This window comes from Gossypium hirsutum, chromosome D06 (assembly GCF_007990345.1).
Source record: "Gossypium hirsutum isolate 1008001.06 chromosome D06, Gossypium_hirsutum_v2.1, whole genome shotgun sequence".
NCBI lineage: Eukaryota > Viridiplantae > Streptophyta > Magnoliopsida > Malvales > Malvaceae > Gossypium > Gossypium hirsutum.
In genome coordinates, this window is record NC_053442.1 from 56,554,080 (window position 1) to 56,576,088 (window position 22,009).

The 22,009-nt window shown below is 34.6% G+C and overlaps 4 protein-coding genes, 1 long non-coding RNA gene and 1 other non-coding gene across 23 annotated transcripts; 3 read left to right on the forward strand and 3 right to left on the reverse strand.

Annotated features, from left to right (window-relative positions):
- Positions 1–46: 46 nt before the first annotated feature.
- On the forward strand, positions 47–7,417 carry LOC107900180 (abnormal spindle-like microcephaly-associated protein homolog). Of its 3 annotated transcripts, none has more exons than XM_041095923.1 (18): positions 47–829; positions 989–1,460; positions 1,550–1,635; positions 1,858–1,971; positions 2,077–2,265; positions 2,359–2,424; positions 2,691–2,747; positions 2,938–3,066; positions 3,148–3,264; positions 3,537–3,644; positions 3,734–3,869; positions 4,228–4,365; positions 4,799–4,975; positions 5,060–5,868; positions 6,175–6,364; positions 6,621–6,846; positions 6,934–7,089; positions 7,187–7,417. In XM_041095923.1, exons 1-18 carry the CDS (start codon positions 194–196, stop codon positions 7,284–7,286), a joined length of 3,906 nt encoding a protein of 1,301 aa, XP_040951857.1. In that variant the 5' UTR covers positions 47–193; the 3' UTR covers positions 7,287–7,417. The 3 variants fall into 3 exon arrangements, with proteins under 3 accessions (XP_040951857.1, XP_040951858.1, XP_040951859.1); XM_041095924.1 differs by having other exon boundaries at positions 49–829; positions 5,063–5,868; XM_041095925.1 differs by having other exon boundaries at positions 49–829; positions 3,740–3,869.
- On the reverse strand, positions 7,401–10,380 carry LOC107901952 (mediator of RNA polymerase II transcription subunit 21). The gene is made up of 4 exons (XM_016828141.2): positions 8,792–10,380; positions 8,621–8,698; positions 8,481–8,532; positions 7,401–7,687 (listed from the first exon to the last, which is right to left on the reverse strand). Exons 1-4 carry the CDS (start codon positions 8,996–8,998, stop codon positions 7,611–7,613), a joined length of 414 nt encoding a protein of 137 aa, XP_016683630.1. The 5' UTR covers positions 8,999–10,380; the 3' UTR covers positions 7,401–7,610.
- Positions 9,415–12,645, reverse strand: LOC107901951 (uncharacterized). The gene is made up of 2 exons (XM_016828140.2): positions 12,532–12,645; positions 9,415–10,834 (listed from the first exon to the last, which is right to left on the reverse strand). The coding sequence occupies exon 2, from the start codon at positions 10,831–10,833 to the stop codon at positions 9,610–9,612; it is 1,224 nt and encodes a 407-aa protein (XP_016683629.1). The 5' UTR covers position 10,834; positions 12,532–12,645; the 3' UTR covers positions 9,415–9,609.
- A 110-nt stretch (positions 12,646–12,755) lies between these two features.
- On the reverse strand, positions 12,756–12,828 carry TRNAR-UCU (transfer RNA arginine (anticodon UCU)). The gene has a single exon. It is a non-coding gene; the product is annotated as a tRNA-Arg (tRNA).
- Positions 12,829–15,843: 3,015 nt separating this feature from the next.
- On the forward strand, positions 15,844–19,081 carry LOC107901953 (uncharacterized). Of its 16 annotated transcripts, none has more exons than XR_005914974.1 (7): positions 15,939–16,082; positions 16,214–16,383; positions 16,469–16,564; positions 16,660–16,904; positions 16,985–17,091; positions 17,201–18,525; positions 18,628–19,081. It is a non-coding gene; the product is annotated as an uncharacterized lncRNA (long non-coding RNA). The 16 variants fall into 16 exon arrangements; XR_005914976.1 differs by having other exon boundaries at positions 16,710–16,904; XR_005914975.1 differs by having other exon boundaries at positions 16,478–16,564.
- Positions 19,082–20,170: 1,089 nt separating this feature from the next.
- On the forward strand, positions 20,171–20,760 carry LOC107900416 (uncharacterized). Its single transcript, XM_016826025.2, has one exon. It carries the CDS (start codon positions 20,283–20,285, stop codon positions 20,610–20,612), a length of 330 nt encoding a protein of 109 aa, XP_016681514.1. The 5' UTR covers positions 20,171–20,282; the 3' UTR covers positions 20,613–20,760.
- The last annotated feature ends 1,249 nt before the right edge of the window (positions 20,761–22,009 follow it).

Below are 22,009 nucleotides of genomic sequence, written 5' to 3' on the forward strand. Positions count from 1 at the left end.
GGACCCGGCTTCATCGTAACGTTACTGGCCGGCTTCTGATATTCAAATTCAAAAAAAAGAAACTCCCTCTCCTTTTCCTCTTCCCTGCACTGCTCACCCACTAAATTAATTCTTTCTCTGCTGCAAAAGACCTCTTTCTCTCCCAATAAATTCGCTGAAAATTTTGAATTTATTGATCAAATTTAAACCAAAAATGGAGGAAGAACCTCTTACTTCGTCTTCTTCTTTCCTTTTCAAAGACATTTCCAACTTCAAGACCCCCAATCGCCCTTCCAAGCCTCCCATTTTCCACTCACCATGTCCTCAGTACTTCACTGCTTCCAAGCAAACCCCGAGGACTTCTTCGTCATTTCGTCACCGTTCTCGACCTTCCTTTGCTCCTTCCTCTTCCCGCTCCAGATCCAAAGCCGCTGCCGCAGCCAAGCTCAAAGCCTTCGAGCTGCAGCAATCTCAGTCGGCTCGCAAGGAAGAGCTCAAGAAAGAACAATCGCTCAAGTCATTGTCCAAATCTCTCACCGTTTGGTTGAATTTCCTCTTCCAGAATCCCAAGTCTTGTGGATGTGATCTCTCCATTAATGGCCGCGACGATAGCAATGTTGTTCGAGTGGATAGTACCTGGAGAAGCCCCAAAAGGATGAGGGAGTTGTGGTGGAGAGGGGATGAATCAGAGGAAAACATAGCCGCGGATATTTCCAGCTCCAAGTATTCGATTTTGAGGTCTTCCTTGAAGGAAGTTTGTAGTTTCGATGATTTGAAGCTGCGGATGCGGGTTTATTTGAGTTTGGGAAATTGCAAGGAGATTCTCAATGCCATGACTCAAGTCGTTAAGGTTTCGCTTCTCTAATTTCGTTTCTTTTTTCTTTTTCTCTTCACTTTTCTATGTAGGAATGACTGTTAAACTAGTGATGATTTACTCATATTGTAAGTATATTTTTAATTAGTTAGTGGTGGCATTGCTGTCTTATTGTCGTTCTTAATTAATTTTCAGAATATAGATGAAGGGAGGCTAAAAATGAAGGCACATTGCCCTATAGTTACTGATGTTAGAATGAAGGAAAATGCTACTAAAATTCTGATGTCTTACAACCCTATTTGGCTCCGTATCGGGTTGTATATTATTTTTGGCGGTGATTCCCTGTTATCATCTGATGGAGATAATAGTTTCATGCAAGATATTTCATTTTTGAAGATGGTTATAGAAAAGCAGTTTTTCTCGCACCCTGGGCTCGCAAAGGCTTATGCTTATAACAAGAAGGTCGAAGGCTTATACAGACCGGGATACTATGAGAATTTGGGGAATGTTATATTGAAGAGAATTTTGTTGCTTGTTCTTATCCTTGATCGAGCTAAATCTCAGACCACTCTTCCTCTTAAGTACGGTATTGATGGAGTGGATGGAGGTTCTCCTCTTCTGTTCACAGTTTCATCTGGTATAAAATCAAGTCGTCAAGTCCTTAATGGTAATTCTATTGCTTCTTGCTTGAATGTTTTTGTTGCGTAATTTAAAGCTATATATGCTAACTTTGTCTTATTTATGATATGGAACTAGATTTTCTGTCATCTGATGTTATGCACGGAGAAGGTAATCTTCTCGCACATCTAGTGATTGTAGGTTACAAAGTTTCTCATCAGCAGGTATGCGGTTTACATTTAATCCATGTATAGTTCTTATGTGCTTGTGGATTCATATGTATATACCATTTGCATGTTTTGAACACTAATCATCTTCAACTTATTTTGGGGGCCCTTTATGCTGATGATTATACATCATCAACTCTATATCATCCTTGAAGTACGAAATTATAAGTTCAGCTCCTTTTCTTATTCTTTTTACTATCCAAATATACCTTGATGCAGTCTGCCCTTGTTGAGTTCGATTTCCAAGTATCAGATTTATTCTTGGATTTTCAAGACGGGGTGCGGCTCTGTAGAGTAATTCAACTTTTGCGACATGACCCCTCTATCCTCATGGTTAGTATTTCTCACATCCCCTAAAATTAACGCATCAGGATCAATTAGTTATTTTAAGCAGCCCATGGAATGTAATTTTAACTCAGCAGCTTGTTGCATGTGCAGAAAATAGTAGTTCCTTCAGATACGCAGAAAAAGAATTTGGCCAATTGTGGTGTTGCCCTGGAATATTTGAAACAGGCTGGTGTCATGCTATGTGATGAAGACGGATTGAGGATTACAGGAGATGATGTTGCTAGTGGGGATAAGGAACTCACTCTATCCTTGCTGTGGAATATATTTGTTCACTTACAGGTTTGCTAATTCATCTATCTGAAATTTTTAGATAAGATTTTTTTGCCAATGTTAATACATTATCTCTCACTTCTGTTTTCATTGAACTTGCAGCTGCCTCTTCTGATTGATAAAACAACTATTGCTGATGAGATATCCAAAATAGGTGGCTTTAATATGGTACGCTTGAGACTTTCCTTGAGTTCTTATGAGAAAAGGGGGTGATAAGTGTGGGAAGTGGGGAATAGGGAAGTCTGGATAATTGATTTAGTTTTTCAATTCATTACAGAAAAAAAGAAGTGCATGTAGGAAGTATAGCAAGTAGCTTTATGCTTAAGTACTAGAAAACCTAGATAAGTTCATTTTTTAATGTTTTTTTTTTCTTTTGTATATTAAGGTTTCCTAGTGTTCATATTTTCAGTTTCATTTTTCTATGTTTCCTACAGGATAGCTTGAATGTAATCAATTCCACTCTTATGGGAATACTTTTAAACTGGATCCAGGTATTCTGTTATTTCATAACCATATTACTTTCTTCTTCTTCTGCACCTTTTAGGTAACTTTTTGTCTGATATACTTGTTAATCAAAATAGTTGTGCTTAGGGAATTTTCATTTTCTTCATGTTTACTCTTTTAAATTTTCATTTTTATTCTTTTCATTGCAGTTAATAAGAATATAAATGAATGTTGTAGGCAATTTGTGGAAAGTATGATCTTAAGATTGACGGCTTTTCTTCTCTGGATAATGGAAAAGCCATATGGTGTTTGCTTGATTATTACTTCCGCAGAGAACTGTCTTGTTCTTGTTCTTGTTCTAACAAGGTACGGCAGATTCTCTGTCCCAATGTTTTCATTCTTTTCTACTGTGATATGTATTATTGTCTTATTATTATGTCTTAACAGGATTCTCATGAACCAAGAGGTGAAAAATCAATCATGTCTGCTACTGATTACACAGATGCAGTTCACAATTTTATATTATCACAGAAGCTGACAACATTGTTGGGAAATTTTCCTGAGGTAATGTTTGGTTTAATGCTTATTAATTGATTATGTACCGTTTACTTATACATTTCTGATTTACTTAAAAATCTTGATAAAGTGTGGTAAAAGTGAGATTATGAGAGATGCTGCTAATGTTTTAAAAGCTGATTTTCCCCCCTTTGAGGTAAAACAGTGTTAAGTGATAAATTGTGGTTTAAATGGTGAATGTGCATGTGGCATTTACTTGTTTATTTGTCAAAAATACAATATTATTGTACATCTTACTGTCTGCATGTTCTGTTGTATAGGTTCTGCAAATAAGCGACTTACTTGAGCATAATGGAACAGTCAGTGTTCAGAGTGTAGTAATTTTGCTCGTTTTCCTGTTGTCCCAGCTTATTGTCAAGAAAAATGTGGTAACGCCTGATCCCAGAAGTCTTTTATGAACAATTTGATCTTGTCATAGCTAAGAAAACACTTCAAGAGCTCTTATATTTTTTGCCAGGATCAGTTGAATTTCCATAAACTACTGGGTTGCGGTTGCCAAAGTCTAGAGAGGAGGCATTCATTAACTCGAAGACAGTCAGCAAATTCAGATACCATTCTGCACAATAAGGAAAGAGACATAGATATCACTAAAGGTTATTCTAATGATGGTTCTTGTCAATCCAGAGTATTAGTTTTTTTTTTTGACAGAATCCAGAGTATTAGTCTGTTTGATCCTTTAGGGTTGTTTTTCGTGGCTTTTAATGTTAGTGATGAACAAAGCATTTTAAATATTTTATAGACAGTCTGTGTGTGGTGTGCATTGGCATGAGTAGATATATATATTTGTGTGCTTTTTTGATGTGATTAGTTTAAGGAATTTATTATGAGAAGTTTTCACATTTTCCAGTAAACTAAATGTTTTTTTTGTATCAACGGTAAACTAAATGTTCAAGCCTTTGGAATCGGGCACTAAATCTAGTCTTTATTCCCTCTTGCATTTCATTTATGCAGATGCTGCTAAAAAGTTTAAGGCCATTCAGGCTTGGTGGCGAAATATGACAGAACAAAACTACAAGAGTTCTGTAAGATCCGCCACTTCTATTTCGGATTGTTCCACTGCTCAGAAGACAAGCTTTGACATTTTAAGAGGTTACTTTGTGCTCCTTCTCTAGTTAATTTTGGTAATAGTTTTCTTTTTCCATTATCCTGCTTTGGGTTGATGTATTGTCAACATTAACTAGGAGCTCAATACGGTTAGCGATGACATTTTCTCAGTATTATTTAGCTGTTTTTTTCTTCTTAAGCAATTTGATTTTGATATTCATTGATTGTTGCCGCATTCTTGTTAATTCAAGTTATCATGGGAAATCTGTTCACAGCGAGTTCAAAACTCTGGATATGGAAACTGTACTTGAAAATTTATGCATTTTTCTAAGGTTGTCTTGATTTTATCGCTTACTCAAATTTAACTTAATATGGTATCTTTGACTTCTTTGACCTTTCATTGCATTCACCATAAATAGCATCTTTGTGGAAAGTAATATTCTTCGTTTAACCTTGCAACTCCTGCATGATGCTTCAGAAAATGCTGCAACAATCATACAGTCTCGCTATAGACGACTGAAAGAGCGTCGCAATTTTCTGAAGATGATGAAAGCAATCTGTTTAGTCCAAACTGTTGTACGGACATGGTTGACCGTAAAGAAAAATACAAAGATCAACAAATTCTGTTCTGCCAGTGGTCAGGAATTTCGATCTGGTATTCGCTCTTGTAAACATTTTTGTTATATACATTTTTCATTTCCAAGTTTCTCACTTCAATTTTTGACCCTCGCTTTGCCAGAAGAACTCAAGAGAGTTGCAACGCTTATTGTTGAGAGACACAATTTTGTTAATTTAAGATCAGTGTTGCCCACACAGCAAGCTGCAAAGATTTATATAGCTCAAAGACGTGATGCATCCTGTCTTGACCCTGTCAAAGCTGCCATTGTAATTCAAAAATATGTTCGTGGTTGGATGGTGAGGTCATACCACATTCTTGGTCTTGCTTGCACTGAGAATGCATCTCTTAAGTGCCAAGTCAAGGGTCTAAATAATAGTGAAATAGAAGCGGCAACCAGGATTCAGATTGCATGGAAGAATTTTCTTCACAGATCTCTACACAAACGAACTTACGCTGCAACTAAAATTCAGAGCTATTATCGCGGTTGGAGGTTGAGGATGAGGTTTATGAAGCAGAAGCAAGCAATAACAAAAATTCAAAGTAATTTCCGACGGCTAAAATGTTGGAGGGCCTTTCAGAATGCTTGGAAGGAATTTATCTGTAGAACTCTTCAGAATCAGACCTTAGCTGCAACCAGAATTCAGAGTCATTTCCGTGGTTGGCAGTTAAGAAGGAATTTTATGAAGAAGAAGCAAGCAATAATTAAAATTCAGAGTCATTTCCGTGGTTGGCAGTTAAGAAGGAATTGTATGAAGAAAAAGCAAGCAATAATTAAAATTCAGAGCAATTTCCGACTGCAAAAATGCTTGAGAGCTTTTCAACAATATAAAAATGCCAACAGATCAGCGATCATCATTCAATCTTTTGTGCGTGGATGGATGGCAAGGAGAGAAGCTCGGAGATATAGGTTTCTTGTTGTTATGATCCAAGTAAGTTGTCTCTTCCATGTTTATGTTATGAAGTTTCCTCGTATTTCTTAAGCTGCCTTCATCCTATGGTCAAACTGATACATCTCTATAAGAATAATATGTTTCTACTTGTTACAAACGATTGCACTAAATATTTGGCTTGGTTTATATTTGGAACTATGGCACATTTAGTTAATATTGCTGGCTTAATCAATACTCATCCTTTTGCTAATGTGCTTAATATATATTCTTTGAATGTTCACTTGCATGTCTTACCCAATTTTAAGTAAATTTATTCTACTTCATTTTTCCTTGTGAATTTGGTAGTCTCATTGGAAAGGTTATGTTGCCCGGAAAGAATCGAGAGGGCAGCTAAAGGATTTACGCTTGAGAATGGTGGAGTCTGCTAAGAACGTTGATGATGGCAAACGTATTATTAACAGGCTTTTATCAGCACTTTCAGTACTACTAAGCATGAAAAGCATCAGTGGCATTCTTCACCATTGTGAGACCCTGGGTATGTTTTTGCATATATATCATTTGGGGGATTATATACTCTTGTCTGAGAATGTATGACACAGATGTCGATCATAGGTAATTCAAGAAAATAAAGAGTCGGATCAACATTAGATGAAAATATAATCATCACGGTTTGACATACACTAAAATAATATGATCCAATATAAAGGACCCCTATTAATGAGCAGGGGCTAGTTTGATAAAGCTAAAATGAGATTTGAATTCACATGCTTATGACCATACTCAATTTGCAGATATGGCAACAGCCCATTCTCAGAAATGCTGTGAAGAACTTGTGGCCGCGGGTGCAATCGGCATTCTACTGAAACAGATTCAGTCAGCCAGTCGAAGCATCCCTGATCAGCAGGTTCTAAAGCATGCACTCTCAACCCTCAGAAACTTAGCCCGATATCCCCATTTGGCCGAAGTGTTAATCGACACTCCTCCATCAGTAGAGATAATCTTATGGAAGATGCTCAGGTTTTCCGATTTTCCAACTTAATCAGAAAATGGTACATCTTATGTTGTTTTGTTCCTGATTTGGTTATAATATATACAAATTTCCAGGAACAAGGAAGAAGGTTACTTTATTGCTTCCGAGATCTTGAAGAAGATATGTTCAAATCCGAAAGGTGTGAAAGCTGTACACAAGTTTCCTGCTCTTTTGAAGAGACTACACACTCTCGTTGAAGAACTTACAAGGAAATTAAACACTGAAAAAAGGTCAGACTTTTTTTGCTATAAAAGCTAATTTCCCTTTAGAAACATGTCTCTTGTTGGAAGAAAAATGACTTACAACTGACGTTTCCTTATCCTACAGAAATCCTCGTACTGTTGTCCTAAAAGAGAACACAGATAGAAGATGGAAGGAGGCAGTCCAACTTCTTAGACTGATAACAAATGGTTATCGAATCCAGTAATTATCGTATCTGTTAGGAAATGTTGATATGTGACTGATTTGCATCCTCAATGCAAAGGTTGTGTTTGATGTTGTATGTGTGACTTATTCAGATTCTATTCTCTGCAAATGAATATGATTTGAATTGTTAGATGCACACTGGCACTGCTATTGGAACAGCAAACATGGTTTTTTTACAAACATAAAAGAGTAATTTGATTGAATTCTAGTGCAGAGATCAAAAGCCCTTTTGAGTATATAAACAAACCTTTAGAAACCTAGGATTAAACAAATATAAAGACAATAAAATTAAACATGGAAGGAGGGATTGTTCAAGGAAATGAATTCAATCTGGTTTCTTCAAGTTGAGACAATTATCTGCTGCTTGACTGAATAACTCCTGAACCTGTTTCAGTTCCTTCTCTGGTAAGGAAATAACATACAGATAGTTAGAACTTTAAACTGGGGAGCTTAATTTCTCTAGGTAAAAAACAACATAGGTTAAAATCTGCTACTAGTCCCTATACTTTGATTTGCTATTTTAAAATTTTGAAGCCGCAAATAGATTATTGCATGTGTAATGCCATGTCAGTTTGTTATTTTAACATATATTCAAAATAAAGAAAACTAATTAATAGATTTAATGACTGTCATTTGCATTAAGATTGAAATTTTGAAACTTGAAAAATGTAATGACTAAAAATTGTCCTGTCGGATTACATGGACTAAGTCTACAACTTTTAAGCATAATACAGGGCTAATAGTAGAATTTAACCAAACAGATTTAACTCCTGCTAAGACTACAATTTCAAAATTCGAAAAAGTACAAGCACTAAATCCACAACTTAAGCAAAGTACAAAGTGTAATAGCTGAATTCGACCAAACAACACATATACTAGTAGATCAAAATGAACTGAAAGTTTAAAAGAATGAGAGATGAAGCAAACATCCTATGTCTTGCATACAACACAAATGCCAGAATCAAAGCAAACTTAGCCACTGCTCAAACATATGTTGAAAATGAGCAGCCTAACTCACTCTCTTATTTATCTATAAGAAGATGGTAGATGCTTATGTTGCTACAACACGACTACTCAATGCATATCTGGATTCGGGGAATATAACTTTTCAAGGACTTGGAAAAGCAAATCTACACATTCACACCCAAGCCAAGTCTACATAAAAAAGAATGTAAAAAGGATGGGGGAAAGGTACCAGCAGCCTCCAGTTGTTTCTGAAGTTCTTGGCCTACAGCATCATTTTCAGCCTAGACAATAGGGGCAAAATGAAAATGAAAACAGAAAATTCCAACAACTAATTTAAAACGAACAACATTATTGAACAAACTATATTACTTGGAGTTCAGCAATCCTTCTAAGTTGAGCTTCTTCACCGCCCTCTGAAGGTGGAAGTGCAGCAACCAATGCATCGAACTGTGGAAATACCCGGAGCAATAATCACTAACATCGTCCCCACATGGGATCTAACTGTAATTAGAGTACTGATTGATTCCCAGAAATTCTGACCTGTTTAGCAGCCTTAACAAGAGCAGCACTCATGAGCTTAGGTTGGTCGGCAAAATTGGCAGAGTCCTCGGTGGGGTTGGGAGGGGGTTCTGGGTAATTAGGGGAGAGCCTAACGGGTGGAGCATCTCGTTGCAGTGTCCCAAATGTGTTGAAAGTTAGGGATGCTATTGAATTTACTTGTTCTTGTAATTGGGAAATGATATCCATCTTCTTAAAAACCGCGAGAAAAACCCAAATCTTACGAATCTTAACTTTCAGAAAATTCGATCTTGGAGCTTCGTAAACTGCTTAAATCTGAGAACCCAAAGACGGGATGCAGGGAAAGCATCAACTTTGAAGGGAAGCTCAACTTTGAGTAGGGAGCCAGCCTCCAAGGGGAAAAATCACATGGGCTTAAGTAGGTTAAAAATAGGGAGTCATTTGGCCCATGAAATTATGTATAGTTTCATACCCTAAACCCCATGGATTTGGAATTGTTTGATCAAAAGAAAAAGGCCTAACTAGGCCCATTTGTTTATTCGTTGCCCCATGTGGAATCAATGATCCTGTTTTGGGAGATTTTCCTTCTAATAACTGGGTTTTGATTGCTGATTTTTTTGCCATATAATAGAAGCATATGGGAATGGAACTAGAAACCAAGTCATAAGACTGCAAAGAGTTTCCATCACAATCATAAATAATCCAAATTAGAGACAAATAGTACCTAAATTAAGCATTTGCCTTAAAAACTCTCTCAACTATTCTCGGTCACGACATTCACTGCCCATCTTTCAAGCCTTGCCTTGCAAGCCTCATTCTATTTTTGTAACTCGAAAAACCTAAGAACGTGGTGGTGGAGTGGCATCTTTGGCATTGGATTCCACGCTGTAAGTGTTCGCAGTAGTAACTAGGGAACTGTTAACTTCAGGGACAACCATTGTTGGAAGAACAGATTCTTCAGCACCAGACTTGGGTTCAAATGGAATAGTATCTGCCTCAAATATCATTACTGGTAGGCTGGTCATGGGTGCAGAGCATGGAGCAGTTGCACTACTCGTAACATCATCACTTGCAAATAATCCGTCCATATACTTCTGACCAAGCTCTGACTGGGTGTCTTGCCTTGATGAAGCCTGTTTACCAAACATGTTGATTCCAGCGTCACAAGCCATGGCCTGAGGTTCAGGTTCAGAAATTTGGGGAGTTTGGTTGTCGCCAATGTCAAAGCTTATCGCGTCATGATCATGAATCAATGCCGGAGGCTTAAGCTCAGAACTCAGGGCTTTGTATTGAATCTGAGGCTTCAGATTTATTGTATGAGTAGCTTGCAAAGTCGCAGCAAATTCTGCAGATAGCTCAGAAGCTTTAGTTGCCTCTACATTAATACTTGACCCTTTCATCTGTTTGAAGGCTTCAAATCCCTCAAGTGACTGATGCTGTCCAACAGCTTTCTCATTATGTAATCCAGAATCCGAGCTTTGTTCTTGCATGACCTTTTGTCGTAAGGGAAGACCAGCTTCATTTATTGGCAAGTTACTAGCTGGAGGAATTAGAATAGAAGCAAATTGGCTCTCACCAGCAACCGAGGCACCAGGCTCAAGCCCCATGTGTAGACCTCGGTCAGGACGGTTAGATGTGTCATTATTTTGCTCAACCGGCTTCTCATTTTTCCCTGATGGACTCAAAACATGGAGATGACCATGGAGGTTTACAAACGGGATAGGAATATCTTTTCTTTTGTGCATCTTAGCATGAGGAGCCACATCGTTAGCATTGGTAATGGGAGCAAATAGCCCCGGTAGAAAAACAAGACCTCTAAGATGCGTGTTGGTATCACCTACCTTAACCTGAAGAACATACCCAGCATCAAATGAACCTTCAATGACACCAGAAACCATCTGACCTAACATGTCAGAAGAGGCAGGGTCACTTATCCATGCACTCTGCTTGTTTCTCTTCAGATTGTCAGGTTCAGGTGTTGCAGGTGTGTAGTCCCCACGTTTCCGCTTCATAGGGGGTTCTGCTGAGGAAGTTAAGCTTACCCCTTGGCTCTTGCTGCTCATCCTGCAAAGATCGATGCACAATTTATACTGTCTTATCATAATTCTTTTTGCAATAAGCTTTTCGAGTTTACCAGCAATCACAAAAGAATTGCAATGACCAAATAAGAACAGAGTGCATTAGAAAAATCATGCAAATCTGTTGTTGATCAAGATACTACTTCTTTTGCCATACTAATCAACCATATTTCAGAAGAATCAAGTATACCAAACTATAACAAAAGACCCTCTAGATCATTATTAACATAAGATGACCACCTATTGGTGCATTAGGTAAGTGTCCTTCTTGGAGTAGAGTCAGTTTCTGGTCTAAAATTTCAATATTGATAAGTGCTAAATGCCATATAGTTAGACCCAAGAACAAACCCGATGGATATAGATTTGATTATGACATGTCTTGTCATATTCAATCTTACACCGATGGTTCCGAAAAATTTGTACAGCTAAGCAGGCAATATACATTCATGATAGGTGTTGCTAATGCTAAAAACAGTTGGAACCAAAGCTCACAAAATAAGAGCTATGGATATCAAGATCTCGTAAGACCTTGCCATCTCTAAGGGTGTGCTTGGTTAGGTGAAAAAGTGGAGGGATAGGATGAGGGAGTGGAAAAGTGGAAAAAAAATAAATTTGGAGTGTGCTTGGTAGGGAAGAAAAGCGAGGAAGAAAAATAGGAGAGATGACCATTTCCATCCTAATGCATAAAAACCAATCCTTCCAAATAGGGAAGATGAGAGGAGAGAAAATACAAGAGAGGTGTATGTTAGATCAAAATTATATATTTTTCAAAAAATTTATTTGCTTTCCTTTCATTTTTCAACTCTACCAAGCAATGGATCCAGTTTTTCATCTTTCCTACCAAGCACACCTATGGAAAGAAAAATCATGTTTTCCATCCCTCTAGTTTTCTACCCCTTCAATCTTCCATCTTTCCAATTTTCTTTCCACTCTACCAAGCAAAGCCTAAGAGAACAGTCATTTTTTTGAACAATTTTTGGGATAAGATCAAAATACAGACATGATTTGTCAAGGATGTGTAGGCGGATACAAGAAATTCAGACACAGAGCCAAAGTCAAGTCCATAGGTTTTGCTTGATTGTCTAAATTGTGCATGCAGCAATATACCTGCCATTGAAAATGCTAAGCAAATCCCCATTTTAAACTTTAAACCATGATTTCTTATCCAAAGTTCTCACATTATCAAAGGATATTGAGACTTGAGAGAACAACAATGTTGTCATATATTTAAGAAAAAAAAAACCAAGGATGAAACAGACAGTTCTGATATCTGTGCATAACAGACATAAAACCCGAAACTCGAATCCGAAAAAACATTCGAAGGGGGCAGCCTTCCCATTTGCATCAAAACAACATTGTTTTGGGCCCTTAATCATAACCTTAAAAACAGAAAATACAGCTTTTTTGACACATTTCAAGTATCTCAGATTTTTTTCAACGGGGTACAAATCAAAGAAAGTACCATATTATTTATGTATTAACAATCTAAAGAGGGTAATGAATCTGAGGCTTTTTCAGCTAAGTTATGAACTAACCCACAATAATCCCAAATACAATCATCTAAAAGAAAAACAAATTACTATTGAATTGTGTTGATTTCACTTAAACCAAAATTGTTAACGCCATGTTTCCACAAAAGGTACAGTATTTAAATTGAAAGAAAGAAAAGAAAGGATACTGTACCTTTGTTCTGTAGGAGATTCCAAAATCCAAATCAGCTGGGTGAAAAAAATGGGGGGTGAGATCAATTATCAATATAATAATAATCAGTAAAGTAAGCAAACCAAAAATTTTACTCATTTATTAATTGGTTTGTACCTTTTTCCATTGTACTAGTTGTTTGGTTCACTGGGCCTGAAATGGGCCCATTTGAAACAACTCAAAAATTATAATAAAACAACACGGCTCACGCCTGGTGGGACTCGAACCCAGAATCGTCTGATTAGAAGTCAGACGCCTTATCCATTAGGCCACAGGCGCCCTTGTTTCCTCTTCCAAATTATTTACTTATTGCCCCAAGTGTGTTTAATAAGCTATACCCACCAATTAATTTCCAACGAAGAAGCCAACTTTTAGTAGCTAGATTGTGGGTAATTTAGCAATTGATATGGCTGTTGATAGTGTTTCAATTGCTACTGCACATAGGAAGACTTGGAGAGCAATACAACATGTTTCATTTCATAGTGTTTCGATGCTTCTAATTGCTGATATTACTGACTGCAAACAACTATCCTATCACATCCACCCAAGAGGTGCTCATGGGCCGGGTGGCCCGGCCCGACGGCCCGCCCAAAATATGGGAGGGTTTGGGTAAAAATATAGGCCCAAAATATGGGCTTGGACAAAAAAAGAGTCCCGTTTAGAAAACGGGCCGGGCCTCGGGCACAACTTTTTTGGCTCGGCCCGATATAATAAATATATTTATTTTTTAAAATTTTAAAATATTTTTAAAATACTTTTAAAATACTTTTTTATTATTTTTTAATTTTAAAATATTTTTAAAATACTTTTTTAATTTTTAAAATAAATTTTTGGTATTTATTAAAAAAATGGGCCGGGCCCGGGCTTATGATTTTTTCCCGGGCCGGGCCTGGGTAAAATTTCAGGCCCATATTTTGGGCCGGGCCGGGCCGGGCCTAGGACCCGGGCCAAAATTTTTTATGGGCCCGGCCCATGAGCACCCCTAATCCACCCCTATATGTATACATATTTGATTTGTTTATCATTTTTTTCCTTGTATTGGGTTAAAATACTTGTGTCTTTCCCATCTCCTTGTCATATCTTTGCAGATTGCATATGCTCATATATATATATATATATATATATCACCTAATGGGTCAAATATGTGTAGATATTCTAGTAACTAATTTCTAATTAATGATGGGTTGATTAGAAATTAAGGTTAATGTGCAAAAGTTATATATTTGGGTTATGATCCTCAAATTACATACAATATAACTTTTATAATATCTCATATTTAGGAGAGAGAGAGCAAACACTACACCAAAACAGGCTTTTAGACAAAAAACGCCACTAAAAATCAAGCATTAGCTGCGCTTTTATAAAAACGCCGCTAAAGGTCGAGCATTAGCGGCGCTTTTTGGAAAGCGCCGCTAAAAATAGGCATTAGCAGCGTTTTTTAAAAAGCGCCGCAAAAAGCCTAAGCCCAACGACACTGTTTTCTAAGTTTTTGGGGCCTTTAGCGGCGTTTTTGAAAAAGCGGTGCTAATGCTCTTTCCTTTAGCGGCATTTTTAAAGAAGCGCCGCTAATACTCGACCTTTAGAGGCGTTTTTTGAAAAAGCGCCGCTAATAATAATACAATCTAAAACCATTTTAATTATATCATTCTTTGATATATTCTCAAGTAATGTTTCAATTATATTTTTTTATTGTAAGTTGAAAAAATTGATATTTCGTTGTATTTATTATATATTGGTCAAATTTACATTTAAATGATAATTAACAAATAATATTGTTTAATACAAAATATTTTTATTAAAGAGAAGTCCTAACTCCTAACTATTTATTATTATTTTTCAATCACAATTTATTTAAACTACTTTACTAGAAAATATATATTAAATTATGAGTAAAATAAAATATCATAAAACTTAAATTGTTGTGTTGTAAAGAATAAAAAATAGAATAAATTTTTATAAGAATAATAAATTTTGATAGTTCGATTAAATAAATCAAAGAAAGTAATATAAAACACCAAATATCGTGATAAATAATATTATATATTGATAATTTTATTACCAAAAATAATTTTATATTTAGTAAATCAAACATGAACACAACAATGACCTAATAGTACCTACTCAAGAGTAAGAACTGGAAATGAATGAAAAGGGACAAATGAGGTTGTTACTTGGTCTAATACTAGCTAGGTTTTTTAGGCTGAGAAAGGGTTATAGGAAAATATTATAAATATTGAAATTCGAATAAAATTTATTAAATATTGATTTTTAATTTATATATTAAATAATTTCAAATATAATTGTGAAAGATACGATAGTATTAATTTTAAAAGATTTAATTTAATTATCATTATAGTTTAGGTTTAATATATATGGTTTAGAGTATATATATGGTTAATTTAAGATTTAGGGTCAGTTTAAAAGTTACAATTTTAAGGTTTATAGATTAGGGATTAGGGATGCTGATTTAAGGGTTATGGGTTAAAGGTTAAAGGTTAAGATCAGCTAGGGATTTAGGGTTTATGGATTCGGTGTCAGGTTATGGTTTAGATTAATTAGTGTGTTTTAATTTATATATTAAATAATATTTAGGGGTTAGAGATTTAGGGTCAGGTTAAAGTTTAGGGTTAAGGATTCAGGGTCAGGTTAGGGTTTAGGATTTAGATTAATTAGTGTTTTTAATTTATATATTAAACAAGGTTTATGGGTTTGGGGTTAATAGTTAGTGATTTAGGGTTTAGAGATTCAGGGTCGGGTTAGGATTTAAGGTTTAGATTAATTAGTATTTTTTAATTTATATACTAAATAAGTTCTTATATAATTGTAAAAGAGATAATAATAAATTGATATGCAATATACAATAATTGAATATAAAAAATTATAAAATATGCGAGCTTTGGCGGCGTTTATAGCAAAAACGCCGCTAATATGTATTAGAAATTTTCAAAACGGTGTCGTTTCATTACAAGAATTTAATTTATTAGTGGCGTTTCTTCTGTAAACGCCGGAAAAGGTAACATTAGCGGTGTTTATGACTAAAAAATATTTAATCTAAACCATTTGATATATTAAATATTAGATTTAAAAAAATTAATGTTTTATAAAATCACTTAACTAATAATTTTTAACAGACAAAATAAAATATTTTTTAGCATAGCAAAACAGTGTCGTTTTATTCCAAATAAAATATTTTTTTGCGGCGTTAGCGGCCTTTTTTTAAAAAACGCCACAAAAAATAATTTTATTTTAAAAAATAGTACCATTTTATATACTAAAATAGTGTCATTTTATTCCAAATAAAATAATTTTTTGTGGCGTTGCCACAAAAAAATTTTACTTAAAAAAAAATGGCGCCATTTATAAATTTTCCCCCCTGAAATATTTCCCCCCTAAAATCCCTAATTTCCCCCCTTGAAACCCCCAACTTTACAAACACACCGTCCTCTAAAACTTTTAACTCCATGCCCATTGCTATTTTTGCTTCTTCCTTATTTTTTTTTTCTGATGAGACTCTTAATCTTTACATACAACAGGTCTCTTCTTCCCTATATATTCTTTTTCTGATATTATATGTATATATATATGGAGTAGCAAAGTTTTGATTTATTATGGTATGGGGGTTTTGATTTGTTTTCTAACGGGAAAAGGAAATGATAATTGACAGGAACTTTGTGATACTAGGAGGAGAGGAGGGGTTCCAAATGCTCGTTGATGCCTTGGTTTGGGATTCAGATGCCTTACGTTGTTGCATATTGCATCATGTTCCTTCAATTGGCCATGCTTGTCTTTGGGAATCATGGATCACTTAATCTCCTGGGAATGTTAAAATCAGAAGTAACTAATATTTCTCATCCATTTTCTAAGAATTTTCAGCTGTGTGTGTGTGTTTTTTTTTTCGTTTCTATTTTAAATCTTACAGGCAGAGAAGGTATTCAACCAGGACATGTTTTTCAAGAAGACTGTCAAATATGTTGGAGAGCCAATAACCCACTTGGAATCTATTGCTTCCTCTGCGGTATTTCTTCCTCCCGGTGCTGCTCTTCGTAAATCAAAGTTAATGAAGATTTACTTAGATTTCTTCGTTTTCGTTGATTATATCTTTGAACGCAGATTCATAATTAAATATCTTCGTTTTCGTTGATTATATCATTGAAGAGCAGCTGAAGAAAAGCCTGTCTTCTGTTCAAATAAATGGAGGTGAAACTTTAAATGTGTAGCACAATAAGAGCTCTGCTTCTGTTCAAATAAATGGAGGTGAAACTGTAAATGTTGGAATGGAGGTAGCTAATTCGGAAGTAGAATACATTGAATCTGAGAACTTGAGTGATCTAGAAGATGTTGATACATGTCTTAAGGTATAATTTACTTTCAGTTTACACTTCAATTTCTAATATTTGGTGTACTGTTTGCTGATTTGCATATATACCTATTGCAGAAGCTCTTACCTGGACTTGACTTTAAAGATTGGATTCTGGTTGTTGAAACACTCAATAATGTTCGTTGATTATCAGTATTCCATAAGGAAAGAATGCATAGTATGCTGTAAGCCTCCAATTCTTACTTGGTTATCTGACTAGAAATTAAGACTAGAGAATCGGGTGTCTTAGATTTAATTTGACTAGTGCATTCTGTTCCTTGTTCTAATGTGCAGGGGTGATTTGATCCCTCTTGTAGTTAAGTCCTTGAAGAATCCTAGGTATTATAAAGATACTCACTGAACATTTATAATTTACCATTATGGTGGGGGATTTTTACTGCAAACAAAGGGTCAAAATTTAAAGAAGATTGCATGAAAACCATATGGCAACGAGTGGACTGTGAGAGATCCTATAAAAGTGTGAGAGACGGATTCGTTTTTGTGATAAGGCAATAAAGAGAGTAGGTCCAAAGCCAAAAAAAGAAAAAAAAAAATGATGAGTAATTATTTCACCAATATACTCAACTCATTAATGATTATTTTGATGTATAATCTTTTATAACTTTTTTTTCCTTATTTTATCTGGAAGGAAGTCCATTTTTTTTCCAGTCTTAATCAGGGTCCATGGCCCCTTGGTTAAATGGGAAATTTTCATTTTTAGTCTCATACAAAGTTCATGGCTTCGTCCCTGTTCTGCAGAATACTGTACATGGAGTTTTTCTGAAAATAGAACAGCATAGTTAGGAAGTCATTTTATGCTTAATGTGCTAGTAATTTGTTGGTAAGTAGATGAAGTTTTTGTTTATTTGAACTTTGGTTTTACTTTATGCTAAATGTTGGTAGGGCATATACTAGTTGATGTACAGGCTCGTGACTGGTAGCATGCCCGCATTTGTCTACATGTATTATGTGCCTGTCAATTATTATACATGGTTTAATCAAGCTCATAACCAGTTGATGTAAAAAATTCATTTGATTATGCTGTGCTGGGTGGATCTTCTAAAATTGCTGCCATTCTTGTTACATATCCATTTCAGGTATGCATCCTTATAATTGGTGTGAAGTCTTTGTATAACCTCATTTTCTCTTCGTTGGCTGGTCATGATGCCTTATGAGGTGTGCGAAAATTTTTTTTCAAGTTATTCGAACTCGATCATAGGTAAACGAGAAGTTAAATCCTTTCATTTACAAATGCAAAGTACTATATTTTATCACAGTCTGTAATTTAAATCCCATTATTGAGTTTAGAGCCATGGTATTAGTCTAAGTAGAATGCGAATTCGAATTGAATTATGCAATGGAAAAGCTTTACATATTGTATTGCGAAAAGTCGTATCTCCATAATTGAAATCTTCCTTTTCCATTTGTGGAGTTGCCTGAGAAGGTATGGATTGTCTCATTTTTTATTTTTAAAGAATTTTAAAATCAGAAGTACATATTCTTCATCTTGGACAGTAACCTAGCTTGGTTATCCAATACGAATACTGTAGGTAAGGTTGGCAGTTGATGCTATTTTAATGGCTGAGGGTGCTGAACGAAAAGAGCATATGGGTATTAAGGTGATTTTTTTAAGTGTTTCTAACTTTTTTTGAATAATTAAATTGGGGTTTTCTTTATCTGAAATATTGATGGATGTTTTGGCATTTGAATTTCATGATTAGGGTTTAACGAAGCTTCTAGCAGACAATGCGCCAAAGGCCATGAAGGAACAAAAATTAGAGAGCTATTTCGGCCGCAAGATTGCCATGTAGTTACTCAAAGAAGGCAGATGCTACTGTAGTTACTCAAGATTGCCATGTAGTTACTCAAAGAAGGCAGATGCAAGAAGCCATGGAGGTATTTTTATTTGGTCAAACATGGAGTGATAAGTAAAGTTTTCTTTTGTTGTTTCATCACTATGGAAAATTAAGGTGCTGTTGTTTTTATTATTAGACTGGAAATAAGGAGGACATTGAAATAAGGTAGCCAAAATTTTGTCACCTGTCAGTAATATATACTTGTAGAGTTCAATCAATTCAACGCCGCAAGAAAACGGAAGCGTATGTATAATAACTGTATTTGTAGTACTGATTTTTGTTATATAATAATGAAAGGAATATATGTTCTTTTCCCGTATAATGAAATTTATTTATTTATTGTTAGGAAATTTAATTGTTTATGTTAATTTATTTATTATAGGTGAATGTTGAAATTTATTACTATAATTTAATGTTGAAACTTATTACTATAATTTATTTTACTTTTATTGTTAATGAAAAGTAATACATTCAAAATAAAATTTGACCTTTCCATTTGTTATTACAAAAATTTATTTAATAAAAAGCGGAATGGCACTTTTAGCGGCGTTTGTGAAAAAAGCGCCGCTAAAGGTCTTGATCTATAGCGGCGTTTGTGAGAAAAGTGCCGCTAAAGTTCCGATCTATAGCGGCGTTTGTGGGAAAAGCGCCGCTAAAGGTCCTGATCTATAGCGGCGTTTTTGGGAAAGCGCCGCTAAAGGTCTTGATCTATAGTGGCGTTTGTAAAAAAAGCGTCGCTAAAGTTAGCGACGTTGTCATTAGCGGCGTTTTTTGCGGCGCTTGTCAAAGCACCGCTAAAGGTCTTAAAAAGCGCCGCTAAAAGCCTGTTTTGATGTAGTGAAATATTCTCTGAATGTCTGGTGTGCTAATTTGGAATATCAAAACTCTCAACACATTTAATTTATTTTTAATTTATTCTTGATGATTTAATATAATAGACCCTAATTTATAATTTTAAGTTTATATTAAATCTTGTACCATTTTTACCATTATTCCTGCTTAATTACCAAAATTATGTTTGGCTCCAACCGAAGACTTACCTTCACCACTGATTAAGATGCTTAATGTCTGGGCGGTGGAAATTTGGTCTCTTTTATAATACTAAAACCCTTTTGGCTTCTATACCTTTTCCTCACCATGTCTTTGTTCCCATCCAATTAACTAAATGCTGTCGGCTTTGTTGTTACACTCAAATGTTACTTCCATCCTGTCTCTCAAAAGTCAAAACCCCACACACAAACAGCTGGAATATCATATGCAGTGACATTAATATCCAACATTTGATAGACTTGGCATATATTATGATTAAATGGACTATGATATGTATAAATTCCTAGAGACTCAAACTAAATTGCTGCATTTCACACTGACCAAAGAGGTTAGCTAATTAAAAATTTTCTGCAAAACTGAAACCAGTGCACATGTTAAAAGCTTCATCATCACATGCACATGACACCTTCAATGGCTTCTATAAGTATTTGGTTCACTCCTAAGTCACACAGCACCTGGCATATACAACAATGGGTGTTATGAGGAGATCAAATGGTTACTCAAAGGTGAATAAGGAAGACCCAGAAGACATTATCCATCGACGAGCTCAGTTCTTGATCTACAAGGTGACGGAACAAGCTGATTGTAGAAGAAAACCATCGTTCCTAGGAATGAGATTGTGTAGGCTAAAGGTGAAGATTGGTGCAAGGTTGAAGAAGCTAAGGAAGTGTGGTGGCGTTTATAAGCAGGTGGTTGATGGATTGAAAACTTGGAGACGCTTGTTTAACAACAACAACAACAAGAAGCGTGGTGGTGGTGGAACCATTAATGCCACCCTTCCTCGTCCTTTGTTCACTTGATATATACATGCATATGTTGTGGTTTTCTTGATTTTGCAGTGAGAAATTTTGATTGTTTCAAGTGTTGGACTTGGCATTAATATCAGAGTTTTCAGGATTTATGTTACTCCAGTTGTTTCTAATCTCTTGAAATACTCGAAATTGATCATAGGTGTGTGAAAATAAGATTTTGTGAAAACCCTTTAAATAAATAAAAACCTTAAAAAACCAATAAAATTACAACTTGCAACTCGCAGTCAAGTAACATATATTTTTGAAAGTCGATTAAGTCTTAACTCGATTGGTATGAGTACTATTGTCAATGCAGAAGGATGTAGATTCGAGTGCGCTAAAGCGCATTATTCTCTTATTTATGAGTTGGGGTGAGCTATGAATAATTTTAAGCATTATATTAAAAAAAATCAAAACCTATAATAAAATTACTAAAAAAAACTTTATATTCTCAAAAATATGCTTCAAGAACTGTGCATATGCCTACCAATTTGTAGCTGGCAACATAAGCACCTTTGCAACAAACAACAAAGTGATGTTTGGAATAAAAAATCAAATCCATTATTTATTTGTGTCAAATTATAAAGTACAAATTTGAATATTAAATTATATTTTAATTCTACTTTTAGTTTCAGAAAGATTCTACTTTTTTTTAATTTAAAATTTTAGATCCAATTATTATCACGGTTAATTTTTTTCTATTAAATTTATTAATGTGACATTTTGAAATTAAAAAAAAAATCACATGTTAATCATGTAACAATAAAAATAACATTGAAAATGTTTATATGGATTTTTTTCTTAAAAACATTCATTTGAACTCATCATGCTCGATAATATGTTTTTTTTTGTTGGAACATTGTCCCTAAGAAAAATTGATGTTAGTATTTTGATTGAAATAGTTAACAATATTAAATATTTAGACTAACTAATGATATCATAAAATTAAAAAGTTAAAATTGAAATAGTTAATTATTTTGAAATAAATAGTTAAAATGTAATGGTTACAATATGCTTCAAGTTATTTATTTATTTACCTTTTTGTATATTTGGAATTTAATATTTATTTTTAAGAATTTAATCCCTTTTATTTTTTAAATTTAAAAATTCAGGTCCAATTGTTAATTTGCTGGTGCGACATTCTAATTTTTTTTCTTAAATACTCACTTAATAATAATGTCACAAAAAATAACTTTATAATGGACTTGAATTTAATAACAAAAAAGTTAATGATATTAACAACTCTTTAAATTTAGGTTAACATATTAATTAGAATAAAATATTTAGAGTAACTAATGACATTATAAACATTGAAGTACTAAATTATATAAACAATTCAAGTACAAAGATGAAATCTCAAATTTTAATAAAGAACAAAATTGAAATTTAACTATTTTTATATAATT